The sequence below is a fragment of the Strix aluco genome, chromosome Z, assembly GCF_031877795.1.
Source record: "Strix aluco isolate bStrAlu1 chromosome Z, bStrAlu1.hap1, whole genome shotgun sequence".
In the NCBI taxonomy this organism is placed as follows: Eukaryota; Metazoa; Chordata; class Aves; order Strigiformes; family Strigidae; genus Strix; species Strix aluco.
Genome location: NC_133971.1, coordinates 58,372,398 through 58,397,306, shown reverse-complemented (window position 1 = coordinate 58,397,306; position 24,909 = coordinate 58,372,398). Strand labels below are relative to the sequence as shown.

The following is a 24,909-nucleotide window of genomic DNA, read 5'->3' as shown; positions in this document are numbered from 1 at the left end:
TCTGATTTAGAAAATTTCAGAGTACAACATGCACAGGGACAATAACATGCAAAAGGACATTAAGGGCCGGCATCCAGATCCAAAATTGCAAAATATAAATTTAACTGTCACCTTTTCCTCTTGAAGTTGGGCTCTGGTTGAATAACAAAAATCAATATGCTGATGCAAGAATTAAGTGAAATACTTAAAAACAAAAGTCATATACCAAGACTTACAAGAATTTAAGGGAAAATTTAAGCCTACATATATCTGAAGCATGTGCCATTAATGCTTCATTGTTTGAAAATATCTAGAGGGCTACTGTATCAGAGAATACGCAGATCAGACGACAAAAGGGAAAACAGGAGCTGAAGCAGGTGTGTTCCTGTTCAAGGCAGACCTCTAGCTTACAGAGATCCCAAGAATAATAGCAAAGGAATGGAGATGTAAAAAATAGTCCTACAAAATATTTTTCTTAAGCCCTAGAATAGAACCTTAAACTATGTTAACAGATGCACTTCTATTCAAACCAAAGTGAGGATATAAAACCAGTCTGAAATTTACTGTTTAGACCATCAGATTAAACCATGGTACAGTAGATGTGGCCCTTTATTTCTAATGGACCTATGAGTGTAAAAAGGATCAAGGTTTAGTGCTATGGAAGTGTTACATTGTTACCATCAAGTATCAACATTATCCCAGCAGTGAAATATGTCTCCAAACAGACCTATGAATAACCCATGTAAAAGCCAAACTGCCAGGAGTAATGCTAGTAAAAAAGGCAAGAAGGACTGTGTCCCAGACCTACTTGGAAGGGTGGGTTCTACATCAGACCCTAAGTGAGAAGAAATGAAAAGGAAACAACTTTCTTTGCACTTGTACAGCCTATAGCAAGGTCAAGGGGCTTGTTCTCCTGCATAGAAAACCTGGAGGGTTGGACTAGATGATCTTTGAAGGTCCCTTCCAATCCAAACCATTCTATGATTCTGTTCTATGATATGTTAAAGACAACCTCTGTGATGTACCCTGATCAATCTAAGGCAGGCGAGGCAAGTTCAAAGCAGCACTAAGATTGGAACAATGCTTATTTCCTAATTTTGTAGATCTTTCACCCTTGATCCTGTGCTTTTTACTTTCGAGAATTGTAGCAATACTGTACAGCTCTACCACAGTAAACCACATGAAGCCTTTCTTTCATGTATGAAGCAAAAGGAATAAAATCCCCAAACAATACAGTTGCTTATTTAGTCTAAAGCAGAAGCAGCATGAGCATTTCAAATCAGAACCAGAGAAAATATTCCAAGTTTATTTAGTTAAATGGGCACCAAATGAAGAGTAAAAAAATCTCTTAACATCCCCAAATTACAAGGTCCTGTGACAGTGACTGTCACTATGCATTATGTAGACTGACAGTCTCAAACTCTCTGGGTACCCTCCTGAGCTGAACTAGTGCATCAACACTGGATCATTTTCTCTTCTTGCACCAGAGAAGTTATGGTTTATAAATCACATTTATTATGTTTTACTGACATGTACTCACTTCAGTGAAAGAGAATAGTCATGCTTGCTTGTTTGACTCTTTCTTACAAGGTAGCTACACTCTTTACATAAATGTAACAGGTCTTCTGCTTCTGTCCGACTGATTGCTCCATGATACCATCTAGGAAAAAGCAGAGAAATTAATACAGACACATATTCCAACTCATACCCCTTTCACTAATTTGTTTCTTTAAGGTATGAATATTGGTTGATATCACATGGATATCTTTAAGATCTAACATATTATGGATAAACAGCACATTGCTCACATTATCTGAAGTTAACTTTATAACTTGTGGAAGCCTGTAGTTCCCGTTAACTGAAGGAAAAACCTAGATCAGGAAAGCATGTAATAGGATTGGTGTACAAATTTATGTAAGAAATTCCCACTCAGAGCAACACGTTATAATCTCTATCTTGCAAGCAGGAGATCCATAATATACACATTTACTCTATTTCACCCCTGCAATATTTCAAGTAATGTGCAAAAGAACAAAAAGAAAACAAACAAAAGTAAACAAAAAGAAAATCACATCTGAAGAATATAAACAGTTAACAGTGGAAATGTTTTGCTAAATATATCTCTGAGAAAGGAGAAAAGGGAAAAAGTGTGAAGATCTATAGCAAAGATACTTGTTCTAAATCCAGCTGTGACACCTGCTGAAGGTGGTGTTCCTCAGGGGTCAGTATTGGGACCAGTGCTGTTTAACATCTTTGCTGGCAACATGGACAGTGGGATTGAGTGCACCCTCAGCAAGTCTTCTGATGACACCAAGCTGTGTGGTGCGGTTGACATGCTGAAGGGAAGGGATGCCATCCAGAGGGCCCTTGGCAGGCTTGAGAGGTGGGCTCATGCAAACCTCATGAAGTTCAAAAAAGCCAAGTGCAAGGTCCTGCACATGGGTCAAGGCAATCCCAAGCACAGATATAGGCTGGGTGATGAGTGGATTGAGAGCAGCCCTGTGGAGAAGGACTTGGAGGTATTAGTGGATGGAAAACTGACTGCGAGCCAGCAATGTGTGCTCGCAGCCCAGAAAGCCAACCATATCCTGGGATGCATCAAAAGAATTGTGGCTAGCAGGTCAAGGGAGGTGATTCTCGCCCTCTACTCTGCTCCTGTGAGATTCCACATGGAGTACTGTGTTCACCTCTGGGGCCCCCAATACAAGAAGGGGGCCTGGCTCGTGCGGGTCCAGAGGAGGGTGACAAAGATGATAGGGGGCTAGAGCATCTACTCCAGCAGGTCCAGTGGAGGGCCACAAAGATGATCAGGTGGCTGGAGGACAGGTGGATCAGGGCTCAGGACAGGTGGAAAGTGTTGGGGTTGTTCAGCCTAGAGAAGAGAAGGCTCTGGGGAGACGTTATAGTGGCCTTCCAGTACTTAAAGGGGGCCTACAGGAAAGATGGGGAGGGACCCTTTGTCAGGGAGTGTAGTGATAAGATGAGGGGTAACAGTTTTAAACTGAAAGAGGGTAGATTTAGATTAGATATAAGGAAGAAATTCTTTACTGTAAGGGTGGTGAGACACTGGAACAGGTTGCCCAGAGAAGTTGTAGATGCCCCCTCCCTGGAAGTGTTCAAGGCCAAGTTGGATGGGGCTTTGAGCAACCTGGTCTAGTGGAAGGTGTCCCTGCCGATGGCAGGGGGGTTGGAACTAGATGATCTTTAAGGTCCCTTCCAACCCAAACCATTCTATGAACTCAGAGCATTTCAAATAAGTCTCTGGTGGATCTGTGGAGGGGGTATGATCAATTCAGGGAAGAAATGAAATGGGGAGAGGAGACGTGGGTTCTTCACAAAACTTACCACTGCAGACAAAGAACCTCCTCAGCACATGCTGCTCTGTATCAGCAATTAAAATCTCACAGTTCAGTAGTAAACTCTTAGATCCTTTCCCCAAGTTTCCCAAGCAATGTAATTCCCTTCCTGCAATTGTCAGATGCACTTTGAAGCACGACGTGACACTACTATGCCTGCCTAAACAGGATAATGCATACATCAGAAGTGCTCTCTGTCTGTTATTACCAGGAACTGTCTCTGGCCTTGTGCAAAAAATTTTTTTCCATTTGTTCTCATTTTATTTCTCTGCTGAACTTACTCTAAGGGAGATGTTCCAAATAAAAGGTAAGTGAGTAAAGATCAGACAGATCCCTTTGACAGAAGTCATGCTCTTAGCTACCTTGTGCTGATGTCAGCCCCCTGTCAAATCTGATGATTGTGCTTAAAAAAGAGTTGGTGTTCAAATTAAAAATTCATTGTGGGCCTGGTTAGAACCAAACTCTGCAATAGAAAAAGCTAAAAAGAGGGTTATACTATTGTATCTTCAAGACAGATCAGAAAGGGAGGCCCTGACAGCTCCATCACTTTACAAATAAAATTGAGACAAGGACATGAATGTTTTCAGGCAGCATTCTCCTTACCTCTCATTAGATATTTACCGCTGAAGGATATTTCTCAAGAAGTAATTTAAAGACTAGGTTGTCTTCTGAGTGTAAGGGAAAAATATTAACACCAAGTATAAATTATAGAATGGATATGGTAAAGTCTAAAAATTATTCCCATTAGCTAGAAATATTTTTCTTTCTTTTCTCCCCAAAGGAACAAATAAAACAAACAAAAAATAACCTAGCCAAAACCACGGAGATACCCTGGACTCTAATATTCAGAGGGAAGTATTTCATATATTCTTCAGATCTGGTGTTCCCCAATTGGCAGAGAGGTTAATGGAAAAAGAATGCAAGGCTGGTGCCAGAAAGCAAAACCCACTTTTAAAACAACTGGATAAGAAAACCAGTGAAGTATGAAGACAACTGCTGATGGGAGAAAATCTGATTCAAAAGTGACACCTAGAAGCTGTTTTGGCTACAGCTGAGAGTAAACAGCAGTATCCAGAAGTGTAATTGCCTGTGAATCATATGCCCATGTAAATGGGACACTCAGATTGCTCCTGTTCCAGCTAGCTAGCGAGATAAGCATAGTGCTATAATCAGCTTGAAGTTCCTGACTAATTTGCTGTTTCAACCATATTTGGGCTGTTTGCCCTACATGTGTCTGTTTTTTAAATGTCAACATATAGGTATTTGTGCAGAACGGTCAAAGATTCAAATGTCAATGATGTGATCAAAAAATAGAGAAATGACAACTTGTGGAAGATACCAATGCAAAAGCATGGGACATAAAAACCTGAAGAAAGGTTTTTATGAAGACATGCACGTCTTCTAAGATATTCTGGAAAACACAGGCACACAATGCAAATCTGAAAGTAAAAATCACACACTTTGACCTTTATCAGGATCTTCTCCCAGGATTGAAAGCACCCTGATTTTGGTTTATAGAATGTTCTTCCTGATATCTCTTACTTTCCCAATGGTCAGGTTTCAGCCACTAAACAGCCACTGAAGACAGGATAGCTCCATCAATTATACCGTAAGTATAATCAGTTATGACAGCTCATATGCACAACACTACTCTGTTTCTGAATTGGTTAGAGCGAAACAGCAAGTCACCAGCTCTTGTATATAAGGCTGGGAGGGATTCATTTTCAATAAGACAACCTTAACAGCAGAACACACTTTCTTCTTTTCACTGTTACTGAGGAAATTGAACAAATTCATTCCATTTCCCTGGGTCCGCGAGTTAATAAGTTGATAGTTAAGGATTTCTTAATCACAAGCAACTAGAAGTATTTTCTTGATATATTATCACATCTTGGTATTTCTGCCTTTTTGGGAAACTTCCTAACCTACCTATCCACTTGTCAACTTGCATGCTTCCTTTCCTCTAGTTCTTGTACTCCTTTCTACAAAAAAAGACTCCATTTTTGTAGAGAAAGGTGGAATAGTTTGGCATGTACTGTGGAGAGGTCTCATGCTAGTAAAACTTGAGCAGTTTGAATGATTATGAATAATCTAGGGTACAATAAATCTAAACTCTTCCATTTTCTGACACATTATTGTAAACTGTGCATTCATTTCAGATTTGATCCAGCATAATGAAGAATCAAAAAGAACCTCATGTGACTGACACTTGAATAATTAAAGGAAGCAAAACTAGCTCTCCAGTTTTCAGTTGTTATTATCAATTGCAGTTATACATAATTGCAGTTACATTTAAAAAAGAGAACTACACAACAATATATTTATGAGTCTAAAGTTAATTAACATATGTTTACTTCCTATGGTATTTTAAATTTTTGGGGGGGGTATGGTAGGATGGAACTACTCGAATCTGAGGAGCAAATTTTACAGTCGAATTTATAGCCTTTGAGTCATTTACCTAGCAGTATCAGTGAGTGATTTCAAATAGTGGTTGCTTCTTCCTCTGTTGGAGCTAAGTGTACAATCTGCTGATGAACAGCTGGTCAAAGGCTGAAATTCATTAGATAGAATATGACAGCATGCAGCTGATATTATTCTCTGTTTCAAGCTTAAGCTTCCAAATATTGCAGGTAAAATGCAATTGACAGAGCAGATTCTCTCCTACTGAGGATCTGAAGTGCAAAAGGATTGCTAATACTCTTAGTACTGCTACCATTCAGGAACAAAGTATTCTCACTAAGAGTGCACTCACATCCATGCTAAATTATGCCCTCCCTCTCCTGTGAAAATAAATACTGCATCTAACTTGGAACAACAGTGTCTGCCATGGGTCTGCCTTCAGGCATTCAAGACACAGCTTCCTCAATTTACTGCATGAATCCACTGGCTTCTCAGTGCTCATAAATATAAGTGTAACCTGTGTAAATTGCTCCACAAGAAGATTTTTCTTGCTTGGTATAACAGGGGGGTCTGGCCTCTTCTATGAGGCTGCACCTTTAGTATCATACAGTGTGGAGGTTTGAACTCAGCTGGCAGCCAGACGCCAAGTGGCTGGCCATTCACCTCCTCCTCCCCCCTCTGGTAAGATAGGGGAGGGACAAAAGAAGAGAATTCGCGGGTTGAGTAAAAAGAAAGAATTTACTAAACATAACAAGAGAACAACAGTAACAATAATTTCAAAGAGCAAACAGGTAAAATGCAACAGTGGCTTATAGAACATGAGGACCGCTCCCCGCCCCCAGCAACAATACTGACCAACGAGCAGACGGCGCGCGTGAGAGAGAGATGAGCCTCAGAGCCAGAGGCCCCACCTGGGCATGACATCACATGGTATGAAATACTCCAATGAAAATTAACTCCATCCTGGTCGAAACCAGGACAGTCTCCACCCCTTATTCCATACCATTGATATTATGCTCAGGACCGCCCGCGCCCCCCCCCAACAACAATACCAACCGACCAGCAGAGGCGTGTGTGAGAAAGAGATGAGCCCCAGAGCCAGAGGCCCCCAGCTGGGCATGACATCACATGGTATGAAATACTCCAATGAAAATTAACTCCATCCTGGTCGAAACCAGGACATACAGGACAGTGGGTCATTCCATCACACAAGCCAGTCTGTCCAAATGGTTCAAGGACGGGTAACCATGAGGCAGGACAGAGGTCACCCTTGTGGATACCAGGACATTCACTCCAGGGAGCTCCCCAAGAACTTGAGTTTGGAGCTGACAAAACTGCCTCTAAATACCACCCTTGAGTTTGACACCACCAGAGTAGAAATAACAGTCTCTTTCCAGAAAGCTTTAAAAGTGATTTTATCAGTTTTTCCCTGGAGTATTATTACAGACGGATGCAAGGCATGTCTGAGGTACAAGAAACATGCTGTGCAGCCACAAAGGTATGGAATTTGTGCAGTTTTAAAGCACAATTTGCATATATGTGATATACACCTGTTTTCCTCAATGCAATATAATCAACATGGTTGAAAGTGGAATAACTGCGCATACTTGGCAGATAAAATTCACTGTTCCTGAGATGAGTTTCCTGCTTAACACTATTTTGTCCTTCACAAAAGTTACTTAAACTTTGCAGGATTAATAACAGTTTTTTGTGAGCACTAACACAGGGGATACTGAGGAGGGAGAGCTGAACAGCAGGATCTGGGACACTTGCTGCTCCTATAATTTGTGAAGGCAAAGAGCCAGAAAGCAATTAGTGTGCTTACTTACATCTGCTTTTCCAGTTGAATAGTTGGATCTATTCTCTCCCCCAGGATCCCACAAAATTCTGGACTGTCATGTTTGTTGTGTTTAAAGCCTCCTCCAGGTGCTCTTAACTGCCTGCGCTGGTCATTGGAGGGAGGAGATGCTTGTCGTTTCTCACTTCCATTAAATTGGGCTGCAAGATACACAATAATTACCTCTCCAGGAAAGGTTAACAAGGACCAAAATAGTTGTAGCACTTAGAGAGCTTTCATACTTCCCAGAGAGAATAAACATGCATCCACTAGCAATAAGACGTAGTGGTTTATCTACAAAGTTATATGCATCATGTAAAGGTGTTTCTAACTCTGCAAAATACAGTCCTAAAATTCTCTTGCTTTTCCAGTAACAAAATCCACACTCTGCTAAACCTTGTTACAATACCTAGTACTTATCTTAACATTTGATACTTTCTTCCCCAAGAGATGATATTGTCAAACAAGTAACAATAACAAAGATAGGCTTTCAGTCACCTGCCATAATTACAGTAACAAACATCAAGAATTCAGCTTGCCTCAGTTTATGTGGAATCATCCTAATAGTGATCTGGGTGCAAACCCAGACAGGTAACACCCATCTATCCACATCAGAAATACTGTCAAGCAGCAATGAATTAGAAGTGTATCCACTTATACAACACTGGCATAAAGCTTTTGTCTTGAAACACTAGGGTACAAAGTGCTGAAAAGGGAAAATGGCATTTGTTAGTTTCTCTCACAAACTAAATTATTCCAAGAAAAGCAATACGACTTATTTTGCAAAGCTGTAATTTCTCAGAGCACTGCAACATCTGTAGCAAAGCACATATTAATGATGTCAGCAATCCTCATTCTACACTTGCAGAAGGAATATTGACAGAAACAGTGAAGGGAGCTACTCACACCACCTTCCTGACTCTCACTGCCTTCCATGATTTGCTTCTTCATCAGAAACTAACACTCCCAGCTGCAGATGGATTACTGTTTTAGGGTCATCTAGTGGGGACCAGGCAAAAAAAAATTCACTGTATCAGGAGGCAAACATAACAATGCACATGAACACACACAGCACAATCACCTCCTCTGAATTTCAACAGCAATATCAGAGAAAAATGTTACAAGGACAATTAAAGGGACTTGTACAATAGCATGTTGTAAATCTCATGCATTTAGAACTCAACTTATAATAACACACAGCCAGTGAGACATGTGGCTGGTAGTTGCATAATGTTGTTTTAAAACAAGGCTATGCAACAAGGAGATAGATGTAATGTTCAAAAAGATAATGCATACAGAGTAAAGATGTGCTGGATGTGGAAAATGTTTTGGAGCATTTTGGGGGGGTCATTTTTATATGCTTTCTTCATGGGGATTAGGACACTTCCAAATTCCTCCTCTACTCAGGGAAAGTAGGCACAAATTATTGAAAAAATTGGGCAAATGTATTCAATCATATTCTGAAGTATGCATGGCAGAAATATGCTGGTTATTTCTTAAAAAGGAAATCTCATTACTGGATAATGAAAGCTGATTAACATAACAAGGAGAAACACTGCATGTGTGTACTTGCCAGTGACATATATGAACAGCACTATTACTTCAACGGTAAGAAAAAAAAACCTGGATGTAATTTGGGAACTCCATTAAAACTGGTGAACTTAATGTCAGCTTCTGATCAAGCAACATCTTTCAGACACCAAAAAAATCAGTTCACAAAAAGCCCATGAAATTCAGTTCTGATTGTAAACAGCAATATCTTTACAACATAATGGTTAGAAGTAGCATATGTTCTCAAAAAATAGCACAAAGTTAAAGTTCAGAGGCTTTTAAATTTTTTCTCTGTGTGAAAAGCTCAGACACATCTCTGGACTCCTGCCTTATTTCTTTGTTGTTGTTGTTGTGAATTAAATTGGCAGGAAGAAGCAGTCTGAAAGGGATATCCAGGCAGATTAAACTGACAAGTGTGATTAACTGGTCAGGCACAACCCACACAATGTTGTTATCAGGATTGGGTTTTGGCTGCTATAAATCCCTCTTAACTGTAGTATATACAGTGAAGGTTCAGAAGCTCGGTTCCATGCAGCTGGGAGTGGTTTTTATTGCTATGGTACTTCTGTTTACATAGACATTACAGTTATGGAACTAACTGCATGCCTGACGCATCCCCACTCTTCATGTGGCCTCTCTTCCTCTGCCCTGTAGTGGTATCATACGCCTCTGGTGGTGGCATGCCAGAACTCCTCTGCTTCAAGTCCGCCAGGAGCATAGGCACCAGCTTTCTGTGTAACAGCAGCTGCAGCCAGCAGAGGTGACCAAGTTTCACTTCTACAGATCTTCCTTCGAGTCCATGATCAGTGTTGAAAACTGCTACCAGATAGCCCTCTTCATAACAGAGGCCCTCTTCAAAACAGAGCTACTTACTCCATAAAGCAATACTAATACTACAATTAGCTAATAATTGGTAATACTAATTGGTAATACTAATACTAGCAATACTGCAGACTTCACACATGCATTTTCTTTAACCAAAGGCTTGCTATCCCTACATGACAGCCTAGAAAGGCCTGATTTCTCACATACTCAAATGGGAGCCAGCGTCAGCCCAACATTTCTGAATGGGCTCTCCAGTGCTGCTATCTCCTTTTCCAGCCAGACTTACGTACTAGAAAGCTACTTTCTTCCTGTTACCTCACCGACCTCAGCTCTTCTGGGCAAACCTGTTTGCCCAGCTCAGCAGCAGATCTCACAAAACCTGCACATTTCCTATAAAAGCCATCAAAATTACATTTCAGCTTCAGCTGTACAGCCTCCAATGAAACAAAACCAAATTTGTTTGTGAAAAAACTCAAGCTGCAGACAGTCAAAATGCTGCACTTCAGCTCTGCTACACAGACATAGCTTTCAGCACTGCACTTAACAGCAGAAGTAACCATGGAAGGCTAAACATAGCTTGCTCCACAATTTCAGCATGATACCAGCCCCATGCTTAGGGGCCACAGTGCAGACTCCCCTCAACATGAGCAGACTTCACAGCCTGTGCACACTTTCAGTCTGACACATCTCAGTCTCCAGGTTGGAGATAAACCAGTTTTATCCATGTTTCAGCAATAAATCTTGAAATCATGGCAGAGGAAGAAATGTTCTCCTTTAAAAGACTTGTATGACTAATTAACTTCATGATAATTCTAGTGTCGCTTGCCATTTCGGTTTATTTCTTAGGTCTATCACCTGACAAATCAAAACCATTTGCTGCATAATTCTCTGCATCTGCACTTCACATCACAAACAAGTTGTTCCCATCAGATGAACTTCTCAAAATAGCAAAGATTTAGCAGAGGGTCCCTTCAGGTTCACAGCATCCACAACTCCAAGTAGTTGGAGGATGGTAGTTGTGGGGCTGTAAAGTAGGAATTGTCCATTGCTAGAATTTCTTATATCACTTAGACCAACATTGTGCTCTTCAGAGAAATCCACCTCAGCTCAGAACTGTAAAGAAACCACTTGGTCTAGCTACATTAGCTAGCTACATTACAGAACCACAGCACACAGTAAGTCAGAAAAGCACTTCACACATCTCAGCAGAGGGTCAATACTTCTCCACTGCAAACTTTCCACTGTTCAAACTTAGAAGTTGGACCTCTTATTTTCTTATTTTAAACATTTGTAATTCCTAGAAGTTAGATTAATTATTGAGACACCAGATGAGACAGCAGCTTGAATTTATGCTTGCAGCCAATCCCTATGCATTCCTTTGTAATAAATAACCGGGTACCTAAGACATACTAAGTTATAATGAATGACAGATGCAATCAAAGAAATCTAATTAATCTCAAAAAATGCTTACTCTCTCAGCATTTTAAAACAGAACACTGCATGTTGAGCCCATAAGGAATTCAACCACATCATAATACTTTTAATTAAACTTTTTAGTCTGTTACTTTCGTAAAGCAACATTTTAATTTAGTTGCTTCCATAAGTTAACTACATAATGCTTAGAATATTTACACAAAGGCCAATCATAAAAATCTCATATTGGGTGGATTGTGCCTTATTAATTTACAGTCACATGTGGACAAACTAAAAACTACAGATGAAGAAAAAAATCAGCAAAACTAAGATTCTTTTTTTTTAAATCAACACTCAAAAAAACTTTTCCAGAATTCACCTGATAAAGACCAAAAAAGTGGGCATGAAGATGATTACAGAGCTCAAAGACTTAACAAACACAAAAAGGTGCACAAAAAGATATGCAGTAGAAACTAATAAATTTGTTCTCTGGATTCAATGAATTAAAAATCAGCCATTTCATATAATATGCACAATACATGAAGAATAAGGTCTAAGATTTCCATATGCACTCAAGACAATAACTTTTAAAACTAATAATCTCATCTCTGTGGCTGCTGTATTACTAACTGAGAAATCTGCAAAGTGTGATCTCACTTCAAACAGATGTATACTGGTCCCACAGCTTCTATCTCAGTGTTGCTAAACAATGAATCTTCTGGTTTAGGTATTTTGCATAATTTGAAAGAAACGTTACTTCTGGGTAGCACACAATCACCATCCTTGTGTGGGGAGCTCATATTAACTCTGATATGAGTCTCAGTATTTGGAAAATTATCAAAACTAGTATGTAAGGAAAAACTCAATGCACAGAATCCCTGTGCTACGCTTAACCAGAGAAACAAGCTGCAGAGATAAATGGCCAAAAAGAATTCCACCTCTAAAGACTTAAGTGCCACCTGGTCAAGCATTTGTTCCTCCCCCCTTTTTTATGCAGTTCAAGGGCTTTACTTACCCTCTCACCTTCAAACAAAATATTCTTTGCTCAAAATAGCTCTAACTCCAAACCGTCCAAGAACACATGCAAGAATGGCTGAACACACCTCCAGCCAAGCAAACGCTGAACAGATTGGCAAAAAATAGCTGGAAGCCAGTCAGCAAGAACTAACTGTTCAACTTCCTTCCAGGAACTCTTCAACAGCAATCTGTAGTCACTGTAGTCCAGACATTGCCATGGCATCTGGCCTAGCCCAGAGGGCTAAAAGGATGGGGATGAATGAGGAAGTACACCATCCTTCCTTGTGGGCAGAAATGGGCAAAAACACATAGGAGAGGGTCTTGGGTGTTAGGGAGCAGGTGTCTGAAGGTGGGAGAAAAGAAATCTCAAGGAGATGTAAGAAGGTAACAGAATGGGACCAGGCATCAGGAAGGATGAATGAGAGAGTCTAGACATAGATGCAGTTCTGTGGGACAAGAGAAAGGGGAAAAGAAGATCACAAACAAAAGAAAGAAAAATGGGCAAGAAGCAGACATGGTGGCAGAGGGGAAATGATGGAGAGCCCTCCAGAATCTGGAATGGAGAATAGATAAATTCCCTGGAAAACAGTGGAGAGAGCAGCCTAAGACCCACTGCAAATCCACTGCTTGTGGCTCTGCACTGCCCCTGCATGTGCACCTGCAAAACAGCCATTGTGGCACTGAAACCTAGTGATATGCATCTCTGTTGATTAGCCTATCTTGACACAAAAATAGATATCCCAAATCATAGTCAAGATTTCACAGCCAGGCAATCTCCCAACACAAGTCTTGCAATCATTTTAAGTGGTCCAGCAAGGGGGATGAGTCAGCTCAGGCAAGCCTGAACCAAAGCCTCCTTCCACCATGCAGAACTCAGCAGCAGAACTGTATATTTTACTAGAAGTCACACAAGCAGTTTAGACTTTTGTGTTAGAGTTCATGCTCTTTAGTGAAACAGACTACTTTACTTGTGTAGCATCCAGCAGAACTAGATGCTTGTTTAGATCCAGGCTTGAAAGAAGTATCAGCATATGCTTAATGGGAAAGTAACTGAGCCTGGAACTTGACAAGATTAGTAAAAACTCACATGCCAGAGCAAACAATGCTGCTAGAAAGTAGAAATCAGTTTTCTCTAACCTCCTTTTCTGTTCCATATGAACCCAACAAGAGGAAAAGGGAATGCTGAGCAAGAGGTTTCTTTTTAAGCAGCTGCTTAAAAAGAACACATCCATGTGTCTCTTGCTCCCACGCAGACTTCACAGGATGGATACTGCAGACATCAGCCTGGCTTGGAAACAAACCTGGATCAACTACAACCCAAAGACATACGAACAAATGAAGCAGAAGCAGAATCACTCTCACAACAGATCGCCACTGCTCTACTCCACTGTGCTAGAAGAGAAACATATTTCTGTCACCCATGTCCACCTACCTATTAGAGGATCAGGTCAGAAACACCCAAGGAGGATATTGTCACGACAGGCTCTGTTTACAGACCAGTAGCCCTGTATAGCTGTGGAGAGAAGTCACTTCTCTTTTCTGTAGTGTGGCAATATGATGGCACACAGAATTGCAAAATCATAGAATAATTCAGGTGGAAAGGGACCATGGGAGGTGTCTAGTCCAACCTGCTCAAGGCAAAGTCAGCTATGTAATCAGATCAGATTGTTCAGAACTTTATCCAGTCATCCCTTCACACAGGATGAAAAAATCTAAAGATGGAGACTGCAAGAGCTCCCTGGACAGTTGTTAGACTGTCCTTGCAGAAAAAAAATAAATCCCCCATATGGAGTCAGAACCTCTCCTGACTCAACTTATGTCAACTTATTATCTTCCTGTCACACACCTCCTCATTTGTGAAGAACCTGGCTTCATCTTCTTGAAGATCTCATAGGCATTGGAAGGTTGCTATTACATCCTGCCGAAGTTTTCTCTTCTCTAGGCTAAGCAAGCCCAGTTCTCTCAGCATCGCCTCACAAGTCATGTACTGCAGTTTCCTGTCATTTTGGTGGCTCTCTGCTGACATCAACATTTATCAACCTCATCCTTACATCAGAATACTGGACACAGTGTTACACATGTTGTCCAAGAAATGTGAAGAGGAACAGTCACTTTGCTTGATCTACTGGCTATGCTCCTGTTCACACAGGCTAGGATGCTGTTAGCCTTCATCACTGCTGGGGAGCACTGCTAACCACATTTAGTCCACTTTCCCCCAGGACTCCTTAAGCCTCTACCAGCAAAGTGCAGGGCATTAGTTTGTTCCAGATGTAGGTCTTTGAGTTTGTCCTGGTTGGATTTTGTAAGCTTGTTGTCAGACTGTTTCTCCAGCCTGTCCAGGTCCTTCTGAAGGGCAGCTCTGTGCACACACACCCTCTGCACCATTTGACATCAATCCAAACTTGATGAGGTACATTTTCTCTCCTCCTCCTCCTCTGGGTTACTGATAAAGATGCTAAACAGGAATGGTTCAGAACAGATCCCCTAAGGAATCACACTTGTAACCAGACTCCAGAAGAGTATTAATCACTAAGCACTACCCTTTGAGGTCAATGACCCTGACAAGTTTTCACACATCTAGCAGTCCACCCATCTAGGCTACAGCATTCCAAACCAGGTAACACAGCTGATGCCACAACACAACACGCTGAAGGCTAAAGTCAACATAGATGACACCTACTGCTCTCCTTCCATTAACAGATCTAGTAGTTTCAATGCAGAAAGCAAAACAGGCTTATCAAGCAGAATTTACCCAGGGTAAATGCACACCAACTACTAATCATTGTTCTCAGGCTTCTTCCATGCTCCCTCCCAGAGCCACATCTCCTTTCTTCCCTCCTCATCCCCACAATCATCACCTCACACAACCCTACTTTCCAAGCTTTCTGCCAAGCTGCCTCCTAAAAGGGAAGGGGAGCAATCCTGCTCCTAGACACAGCTTTTTACTGGAACATTGCCACTGAGGGGAAAATCATAGAGTGTGTACAACTCTAGCACAAACAAGACCATCCTGGAACATGGCCAGACCAACTGTTACAGCTGGGCTTTGCTGGACACACAGAGGCTCTTAAGAAAGAAAAAGCCTTGGACTTTAGAATCACATCCTCACTGAAGGAAGCCACCCTCAGCCATTTCCACAAAGCAACAGAGGGGAAAAAAGGATGAGCATAACCAACACCAAGCACAGATATTCACAGAGACAGAAAACAGTTTGTGTCAGATCTCCCTGATTGACAAATTCAAAAGGATTAATCCAAAAACAAATTCTACATATCCATAGAAATTCTTGCAGTTATTATGAAAATACTCCAAACATCAAAAAACTGACCACTGAGTAGAAGCATGCTACTGCATGCACATTACACAGCTATTTTTTGTCTTGCACCTTTAAGAATTGCCCACAATTTAAGGACTTTGCAAAGCAATTCCCTCATCATAGAGCCACTCAGCAATAAATACTATCTACATCATGTCCATTAAAGTGGGGGTAGGGGCAAGGAGTGGGAGAAACACAAGTTTTACTAACATGAACCAAGTGCTGAGATGGTTGACAACAGGTCAGCTGAAGAACCAGACAAAAAGTGCAATGTTTCACATTTCTGCAACAGGTAAAGATCTGAGACTACCCATATTTGCTTTTCAGAGATCTCCCCCCATGCACACACCGAAAGAGCAGAAATACTTGAATTCTCCCAAAGGCAAGTACATATGCTATGCCTATGAGATGGAATTTCCTGGTTGGGATCTAGGAATCCTACCTGCCAGAGCTGGGATGGTGACTTTGTTCCACTCCCATGGCTGATCATACTCATCTGCGGGCCTGTCATCATCCTGTGGCAATTTGCTTTCTCGTAAATGGTGAATCATCACACTTTCAGAATCGGATTCCACACCACTGCCTTCTGGTTCATAGGGTGTGTCATAGAGCTGCATGTTTTTCTGATGGGACTTCATGCCTTCCTGCTTCTGAAACTCTGTTTGCAAGAAAGAAAATTGCATCAGCATCACTACTAACCACGTCTTATTATTACAGTCAATAATTTTAGAACATTCAACTTCCATCCGTTCCTTAACGGCCACATAATTATACAGATGGCAAGCTTGTACACACCTCTAAATTCTACCTCTATGTTTGGTAACCGGCTGGAAGCAAAAGTTAGCTCCAGCTAACAACCGCAGCACAGTCTCATGCCTTCACCAACATTCCTGTTTGCACAGAGCCAGATTACATAAAGCACACAATCCCTGTCAACCTGTGTAAAGGACACTTACTAGCAACTGTACATAAATACCCAAGAATGCTGAAATCTGTGTATGCAGTTAACTCTTGAAAAGGAGATCATTCAGAAGTGCAATTTGATGAAACAAAGAAGAGACAAAAAAAGAAAAAATAATCCCACATTATAATATGTTATAGTATGCTGATAAAAAAATTCTATGCAGTTACCTCTACAGTATATCAGCAGAAAATGAGTTAGGACTAGAGTAAGAACACTAAACAAAAGCATTGGTAACTTGAGCTTAGCTCACATTGTATTAAGGAACATTTAAATTAACACTTATCAAAAAATAAGCATGTTGAAACTACACAGAAAGGAACAGTGTCCTGCCCTCCTGAACACAGCAAACCAAAACCTGGGCTTTGTTAGTAGGAGCTAGCAAATCAAGGAGCAAGCTGTCATGCCTTCACCCTTGGTCCCAAGGAGGCTATACCCACAAGTGGGTATACAAGTCTAACAAGTGGGTCCTACTGTCTCCAGTCTGCACACTCCCTGCAAGGAGTGAGCTAGTTTATAAAAATAGAAAGGAGCCAGTGCAGAGCTACCAAGATAGCAAGGTCCTGGGACCTATGATAACAAAAGATGGTTTTGGTTAGTCTGATGAGGGAAAGGCCAAGGGGGATGTAACAGCAGCTCTCAGCTGCCTAAAGGGCAGTCAGATCTAAACCCTTCTTGGGCAGTGTCAAAAGATACAATTACAAGAAACAGACACCAGATATATCTTGAGAGATACAAGTGGGACATTGGGGGAACCTTCTTCCCCTAGTGTGTAGTGCAGTCCTAGGACAGCTCACCAGGTAGGTCATGGGAGGTGTCTCCATTCTCTGGAGTTTGCAGAGCCTAGGCTAGACAGAGCCAAGGTCACTCCATCTACTGATACAAAACTGGATGGAGGGGTGACAGACCAGATGGCTGTGCTGCCACACAGAGGGACCTGGAGATGCTAGAAAACTGCAGGCTAAACTGGATGGAAAGCTGCTCAGTAGAGGAAGACTTTGGGGTCCTGTATGGCAGCAATGCACCCTCACAGTAGAGAGGGCTAATATTAACCTAGGCTGCATTAGAAGGAGTATGGAAAGCAGGTCAAGGGAAGTGATTCTTCCCCTCTACTCAGCACTGGCAAGTCCACATCTGGACTGCTGGGTCCAGTTCTCTTTCACCTTCTCAGCACAAGAAAGACATAGACATACTGGAGCAAGTCCAGCAAAGGGCCATTAAACTGATAATGGGACTGGAACATTTTTCCTACAAGGAGAGGCTGAGAGAGCTGGCACCGGTCAGCCTGGATAAGATAAGTTTCAGTGGGGACCTTATCAATACATATAAATACCTGATGGAAGAGAGTGAAGATGGAGCCAGACTTTTCTTGGCGGTGCCCAGTGACAGGACAAGAGGCAACAGGCACAAATCAGAATACATGAAATTCCATCTGAACACAAGAAAACACTTTTTTTTTACTGTGATCATGCCAAACATTGAAACAGGTCACCCAGAGAGGCTGTGGAGTCTCCATCTGTGGAGATATTCCAGATCTGACTGGACACAGTCATGGGCAACCTGTTCTAGCTGACTGTGGCAGGTGCATCCGCCCAGTGAAAACAGAGGTTCCTGGTTGTTGAAACGTGGCAGCTTTTGGCTGTCTTTGTTTTCAGGGTCTCGCGGTAGCTGAGACCTTTGACCAATGGGAGCCGCTATTGACTACAGGTCAGATTCGGTCTGGGTATAAACGGAGTCCCTTGGGGGAGCCATTTTGAGCTCGTCCCCTGGAGCTGCACGCCGCGGTCAGGACTCTCCCCTTGGGTCAGGACGCTGCCCAAGGAAACTCCTCGAGGTACTTTGGGTTGGGACGCTGCCCTGAGCAGGTCCTCGAGGTTGAGAGCCCTCACTTTCTAGGTGAGTGATAGAGCATTTTGGGTTGTCGTTAAACCCTAGGTAGTGAAGTTTTGTTTACGTTTGGGGTTGTCGTTAAACCCCTAGGCTGTGAGGCTTTGTTTTAGGTTTTGGGTTCTCGTTAAACCCACCAACTGAAGTTTACGTTTGGGGTTGCCGTTAAACCCCTGGGGTGTGAGGTTTTGTTTTACGTTTCAGGTTCCCGTTAAACCCCAGGAAGTGAAGTTTGCGTTTGGGGTTGTCGTTAAACCCCTGGGGAGTGGGGCTTTGTAAAGTATTTCGGGTTATTGTTAAACCCCAGAAAGTTATTCTGTTCTCCTCTTGTGGACATCCGGATCTGTAATCTACAGAGAGCTGACTGGTGGTTTTATGAAAAAAATAAATCTATTTATTTTTTTAAATTGGTGGTGGGTTGCTTGTTTGGAAGCCTCCGTAACACTGACTTTGCTAGAACAGTTTTTTTATTAGATTATATCAATAGGTCCCTTCCAGACTCAGGTGTTCTGTGATTATTTTGACCACTGCAAGGACAAAATAAGAATTTCATTAATTGTAGCAAATTGCAAAGTTACTTAAAAAAAAAGACTCAGGGAGAAGGGAGAGAACTTTTTAACCTGCAAAAGAAGTAAAGATTTAGAGCACTTCTCTCCATTACTATAACAAAAGCCATTCATTGATTCATCTATCAGCAAGAATGTTATAACCAAGTGTAAGAGTCAGTCAGAAGATCAGCATTGTCTCAACATTGTCATCAGGGACATGGACAGTGAGGAACCCGACAACAGCCTGTTTGGAGCAGAGTTGCTGATCCCTGGGGTGGAATGTGGTGCAAAGGCTCCTCAATGCAGAACTGTGCGGCACAGTCAGTGCTGTGCTGTTCTCCTGAGTACTGAACCATGTGGTGCAGGCAGTGCAGTGCTGTTCTTCGGTGCCTGAGCCATGTAGTACAAAGAGCGCTGTGCTATTGTTTGGTACCTGGGCCTAGCCAGACCTGTTAGAGATAATTGCATAGCCACTGTCAAAAAAGATGGATCGCGACTGTTGCCATAACATCGATGAAGAAATCATGAACTTTAGACGAATTTTGCTTCAATATAATACCAAAACACACCTCCTGGTTGAAGGCTACCCGCCTCCAAGACTGACCACACCTCGGACACTCCCCCCTGCGCATGCATGATGGCCTCGCTCGAGAAGGGTGGAGATATGATAATTGAATTCCGAGAAGGGCGGAGACCTCTGAGGCAGAGGTGGAGCAAGGTGTGTTACTAAGCATAAAAGATGACTTCTGGACAACGAAAATTGGAAGCTTCCCCACCAAGGACCACGACGATTGACGACGCAGCATCAGCTAGACCCAGGACCATTAGGACATCGTGAGATCAGTGGTGGTAGCTATAACCTCTCTCCCTCCTCTCTCTAAACTTTACTTTTCTCCTTTGTCTCACCCATCTCTAACTATCGCGTGCCACTTCACAGGCAACACAACAAAGTTTCACTCTTTGATCACTGCTATCCCCTTTGGTGTTGGTCACCATAATTTTGCACTTTCGAGATCGTAGCAAACGAACCATCACAAGTCCACCAAGTGGACCATGTGAGAGATGAGAAACCAGGCCTGCGAGAAACTAAAAAAAACAGTCTAAGAAAACAAAAGTTGAGGCTGATCAAAGAAATGCCTCAAACATTCGCAAGACAAAACTATGAGTCACAGGGTGCATTCTGTGGAGGTCAAAGCTGATAAGGCTGCCGGAATAACACAAGATGCAACTGGAGGAGGGAGCCCTGTGAAGACAGGATGACTCTGCTCTGGTGCACCTGGCCAAATTTCAAGGGCCATCTGTCTGGTGAATGACCTTTACTTCATTATCCACGAAATGCATATTAAAGTTAACACCCCTCAATATGCTAACGAGGGCTAACATGATCATGCTAATTACATCATCCCATGAAACACCCTACCCCTCCCCATACACGGGATACGTAGGTATGTGTGTCGACCTAGGGGACGGACCCAAGGAAAGTGGGTATAAATCAAGAAGGGGGGGGGGGGGGGGGGGGGGGCGGGGCCCGGAGAGAGTGCAGTGAAGTGAAAAAGATGGATGTCTCCTGTGCCTCCTGGAACCCTCGCCAGTGGGATCAGCACAGAAACCCACACCGATGATCTGTATTTCCCCATTCCCTCTACCTCCCTCTTTTCCCTTTCCCATGAAGAAATGCAAGGCATATTATATTGCTTGCCACAACTTGTTATATACTTAGCCAACTATTGTGTGTTCAATTAGTACATTGTGAGTAGTTAATAAATGTTTAGACTTGGAGACTTGTTGTCCGCTCCATTGGGGATTTGCAAATCTGAGTCACTTGTCTCCCTCGTCTGAGCAGGAATGATAGACCATGACTCCAAGTAATTGCTCCAAACCTTTTCAAAAGTACTGTGAAATGTCTACAACATGACAATGTCCTTACTACTTGGAAAAAAATATTAACTTTATACATTACAAATAAACTTGAGGAAATATACAACAAAACTGATTATATACACCAAATCCTAGTTATGAACAATAACCACATCACTACCTTTCAATACAAGCAAAACCTAGAAAAGGGTATCTTAAAAGGGCAGCTTATTTGAAAAAAGTGCTTTAAACCTTTTCAGTTAAAATACAGTCTTTGTGTTTCAGCTGTCTTTTGAATATACTTTTGCACAGGGAAAAATGCTGCATTAAGGAAAACCTGTATTAGAAAGAACACAAAGCTAATACTCTCTTGAATTCTCCTGCATCAGAAAGATAAACATTTTATTTCTTCTACAGAAATGTGGTATGTATCTGTTTGTCTTTCAGTACTTGTGAAGCCAGTGACTGCTACACCAGGAAGTGTGCATTTATGAGGAACAGAAGCTATGATCCTACCAAATCAAAGACTTTATAAAATAATAAAAAAAAAAAAATCCAAACCAAACTATTCAATATAAGTGCCAAATACAGCTGCACCACTGGCTCTTGGTGTGTGAGTATATTTCAGTACAGGAGCCCATGATTGACATTCTTCTTTTACCCACAGGACCAAAGCATCAGATGCACAGAAAAGATTACCTGTAAATAGAAGGTGGTATGTAACTGATTCATGGTTCATGGTCAGGGACCACAATTAGAAAAACTACAAATATTTGATCCTAAACTAAAACCCAGTGAGAGAGAAGAAATGGAAGAAGGAGTATATATATATACGTGCATATACAAGAATCTATGCATGTATACACATACACACATATTACATACAGCTTCTTTTATAAAGCTTCCTACAAACTTGCTTAAAAGTTGATCTTCTACTTAATATATTGGAAGAGTATTTGTAAAGAAAAATAATTTTACTAAAAGTTAAATCAGAAACAGTTCAATAACAGACAGCAAAGCTTAATCTGTATCACAAGCAGTATTAGCATTATACACACTGAGAACTCAGAGCAGACAATATTTAAGAACTAGGTAGCTGAAGCCAGTAGAACATTTGTGTTGGAGCATTTCTCATGGTTTTCACTCAATCCCTAACAATGACAGCTCTAAGTGCTAAAATAATTACTGGAATGACCAGGGAGTCCAAAACTGTGTTAATCTCACTTTTTTGATTTTTCACTTTTATTAATTTTATCCTTTGAACTCTTACTGCTGATAAAGAAAAGTACATTTTTATAGAATTATGCTCATTAAGTTAATGAGCTACTAGAAGAAGAAACAACTGAAGTTTTGAAAGAATTTATTTTGCTAGTAGGCTGGAAGACCCTCAGAAATAATTCTTATTCTCACAGATTAGCAGTTATAACAGAATCAGGGTCCAGGTGTTTGGACTTCTGTGTAAAACCAAGAACGTGACCAGCAAGGTACAGAAATTGAATATCCGGGAACACAAGATTATGAGATACAAGACTGAACCTGACATTCTTCTCCCATTTGGTGAACGATTCTGACAAACACTCATGTACAGAATAGACAAAGCTCCACAGGACAAGCATTAACCTCATTGTAACCTTTCCAGCAGCCACACTAAACCTCTTAATTAAATAATTCAACAGCATTACTCATAGATGCACTGTATTTTTGAGATGAGTTTGGAGAGAATTAGGGGATATATCATCAAGAAAACAGAACAGCTATGAAGCCAACAAAAGGAAACTTTGAAGACAGTACTATTTGCTTACAGAACCCAATAGGTGAGCTTCTACAGCTTTTCCAAGAGGATGCAACAGACAACAAAACAAGATTCTTCTACAATGTACAGGTGCCAACACATATTTCCTTCATTTCAAAATAAAGCATGCAGTAATGAGGTCTAACAATGTAATTGCACTCTTAAAAAAAAAGTTCTGATAACATAAAAAAAATGTTTTCCCAAATGAAGCACATCTGTGTCAACAGTAAGGCAGTAATAAATGCAACACCATTTTATAGTCCCTTGCAACATTTCTTTGGATGAAATATGATAAAAGCAAAATGTAGGAGTCCTCCTCCAACAGCTGTGTAAGGAATGTCAGATAGAAAGGTTCCCTGAAGTTAAGCACTTGTAAGAAAGCTTTTGTTTTCCTGTCTGGTGAAAGACAATGAGTTACAGACTCTGTTGGGCAGGTTAGGAAGTAAAGACAGGTTCAGGCATCATAGTAGGATGTTTGCCTATCATCTTGCTTGCCTGTATCCAGTATGCCATCGTCTTGCCATCCAATATGCCATCATCTTGCTTGCCTACATCCAATATGCAGAAAGAGTCTTACCCTGCAAGAGACAATGCGCTAAGTCATATAAATCCCCTGATTTTTTCAACCTTTACTGTTCTACTGGGAAAGCTTTCAAACATTTTACACACAAGGAGTTCACAGCATCTGTGATAACACAGACATACAAGCTTCTTTATCACTCTGTCAGCAAACAGTAATTTATGCATGCTCCACTGAGAAATAGATTTATAATGATATTAGGTACAGACACATTAACTTATTGACAAATCAAATGCAGCACAATAAAGCTGTATTGACTCACCAGTATCTCACATTCCAACTCACCCACACATATCAGATGCAACTGTGGTAAAACAGACCCATCTCCACTTCAGCTACAGATTTCAGGACTGGTGCAGGATTTAAAATGACAGTCCCACCAGCTGCTTTCTTTACCACCAAAGCCCTACACTAGTGAGCCAGATCTGACTATGAAGGTAACATGTTGTAAACAGTATTGCCATGCAAGGCCAGTTTTTGAAAAGCACTGAAATTGACTTTTAAGCAAAGTACAAGGGCTATTAACACCCTCTGTGCCTGACAAACCCAAGAGCAGAACTCAGGACAAATGACAGAAATCTACTGCTGGGATTTTACACAGCAAACTTAGTTGCCCCCATCTCCATTCACCAGTGTAGAGCTCAACACAGACTTTAAACTTGTCATATTAGTGAATAAAGCTTCACCCTATTTCCTAAAGCATGGGACAGAATACTTTGCAATGCTCTCAACCCCAACAAATGGCTGTTGATAGAAGCCCTTGAATGAAAGTACAACGATTTTTCAAGGTCATTAGTGCATGCACATAACTTTGATCAGAATCATAGCTATTTGAAGGAAGCCCAGCAGATGGTTCATTCATTTATTTAATACACATTAACATGTAAACACTGTGCTGGAATAGCTTTAAGAATTTCTCTCGATTCAGACTACAGGTCTCCTCCAGATGGTTGTTTCACTTATGCACTCTTCCCAGAACTAAGCATTTAAACAGCTTCAATCCTAGTAACAGGGTGAGCGGACAGGCCGCAGTCCATCTCTGGGGTCTAGATCTTATCTGACCTAGTTGTCATCTTATCGTCCTCCATGAGTAGACTGAACCATGTTCTCCACTCACATCAAAACCACCCCCAGAAAGAACATGGTGACCTTGACAGAGCTGCCACGCAAACAAGCAGCGGTCCAGGTCCCAGAGCTGCAGGGAGTCCCTGAGCCTGTCAATCCTGCCGGAGGGCATCAGTGACAACACCTGTGTGTGCTGTGATCAGCTGGATGACCTGCTCAGCCTGGTGGCGGAACTCAAAGAAGAGGTTGAGAGATTAAGAAGTATTAGGGAGTGTGAAAGGGAAATTGATTGGTGGAGTAGCACCTTGGCACCCGTGAAGTAACAGGAGCAAACTGAGGCTCCAAACAAGGCAGGCAATCCCTCATCCTCTTGCTACCAGGCAGAAGGAGGGGACCTAAGAGATGGGGGAGGCTGGAAACAGGTGCCTGCTCAGGGAGGCAGGAAAATCCTCTCCTGACCTCCCTCACCCTCCATGGTGTCCCTTCACAATAGATTCGGGGCCCTGGAACTTTTGAATGAAGAAG

General features: G+C 41.6%; 1 protein-coding gene across 1 annotated transcript in view; it reads right to left on the bottom strand.

Annotated features, from left to right (window-relative positions):
• The window catches only part of SHB (SH2 domain containing adaptor protein B), a 93,997-nt gene that overhangs the window by 34,699 nt on the left and 34,389 nt on the right, over positions 1-24,909 (bottom strand). The window contains exons 3-5 of the mRNA XM_074813191.1: positions 16,137-16,352; positions 7,565-7,733; positions 1,520-1,639 (exon numbers count right to left, since the gene is read on the bottom strand). Of these exons, the coding sequence (XP_074669292.1) occupies positions 1,520-1,639; positions 7,565-7,733; positions 16,137-16,352 (505 nt within the window). The remainder of the gene's footprint in view (positions 1-1,519; positions 1,640-7,564; positions 7,734-16,136; positions 16,353-24,909) is intronic.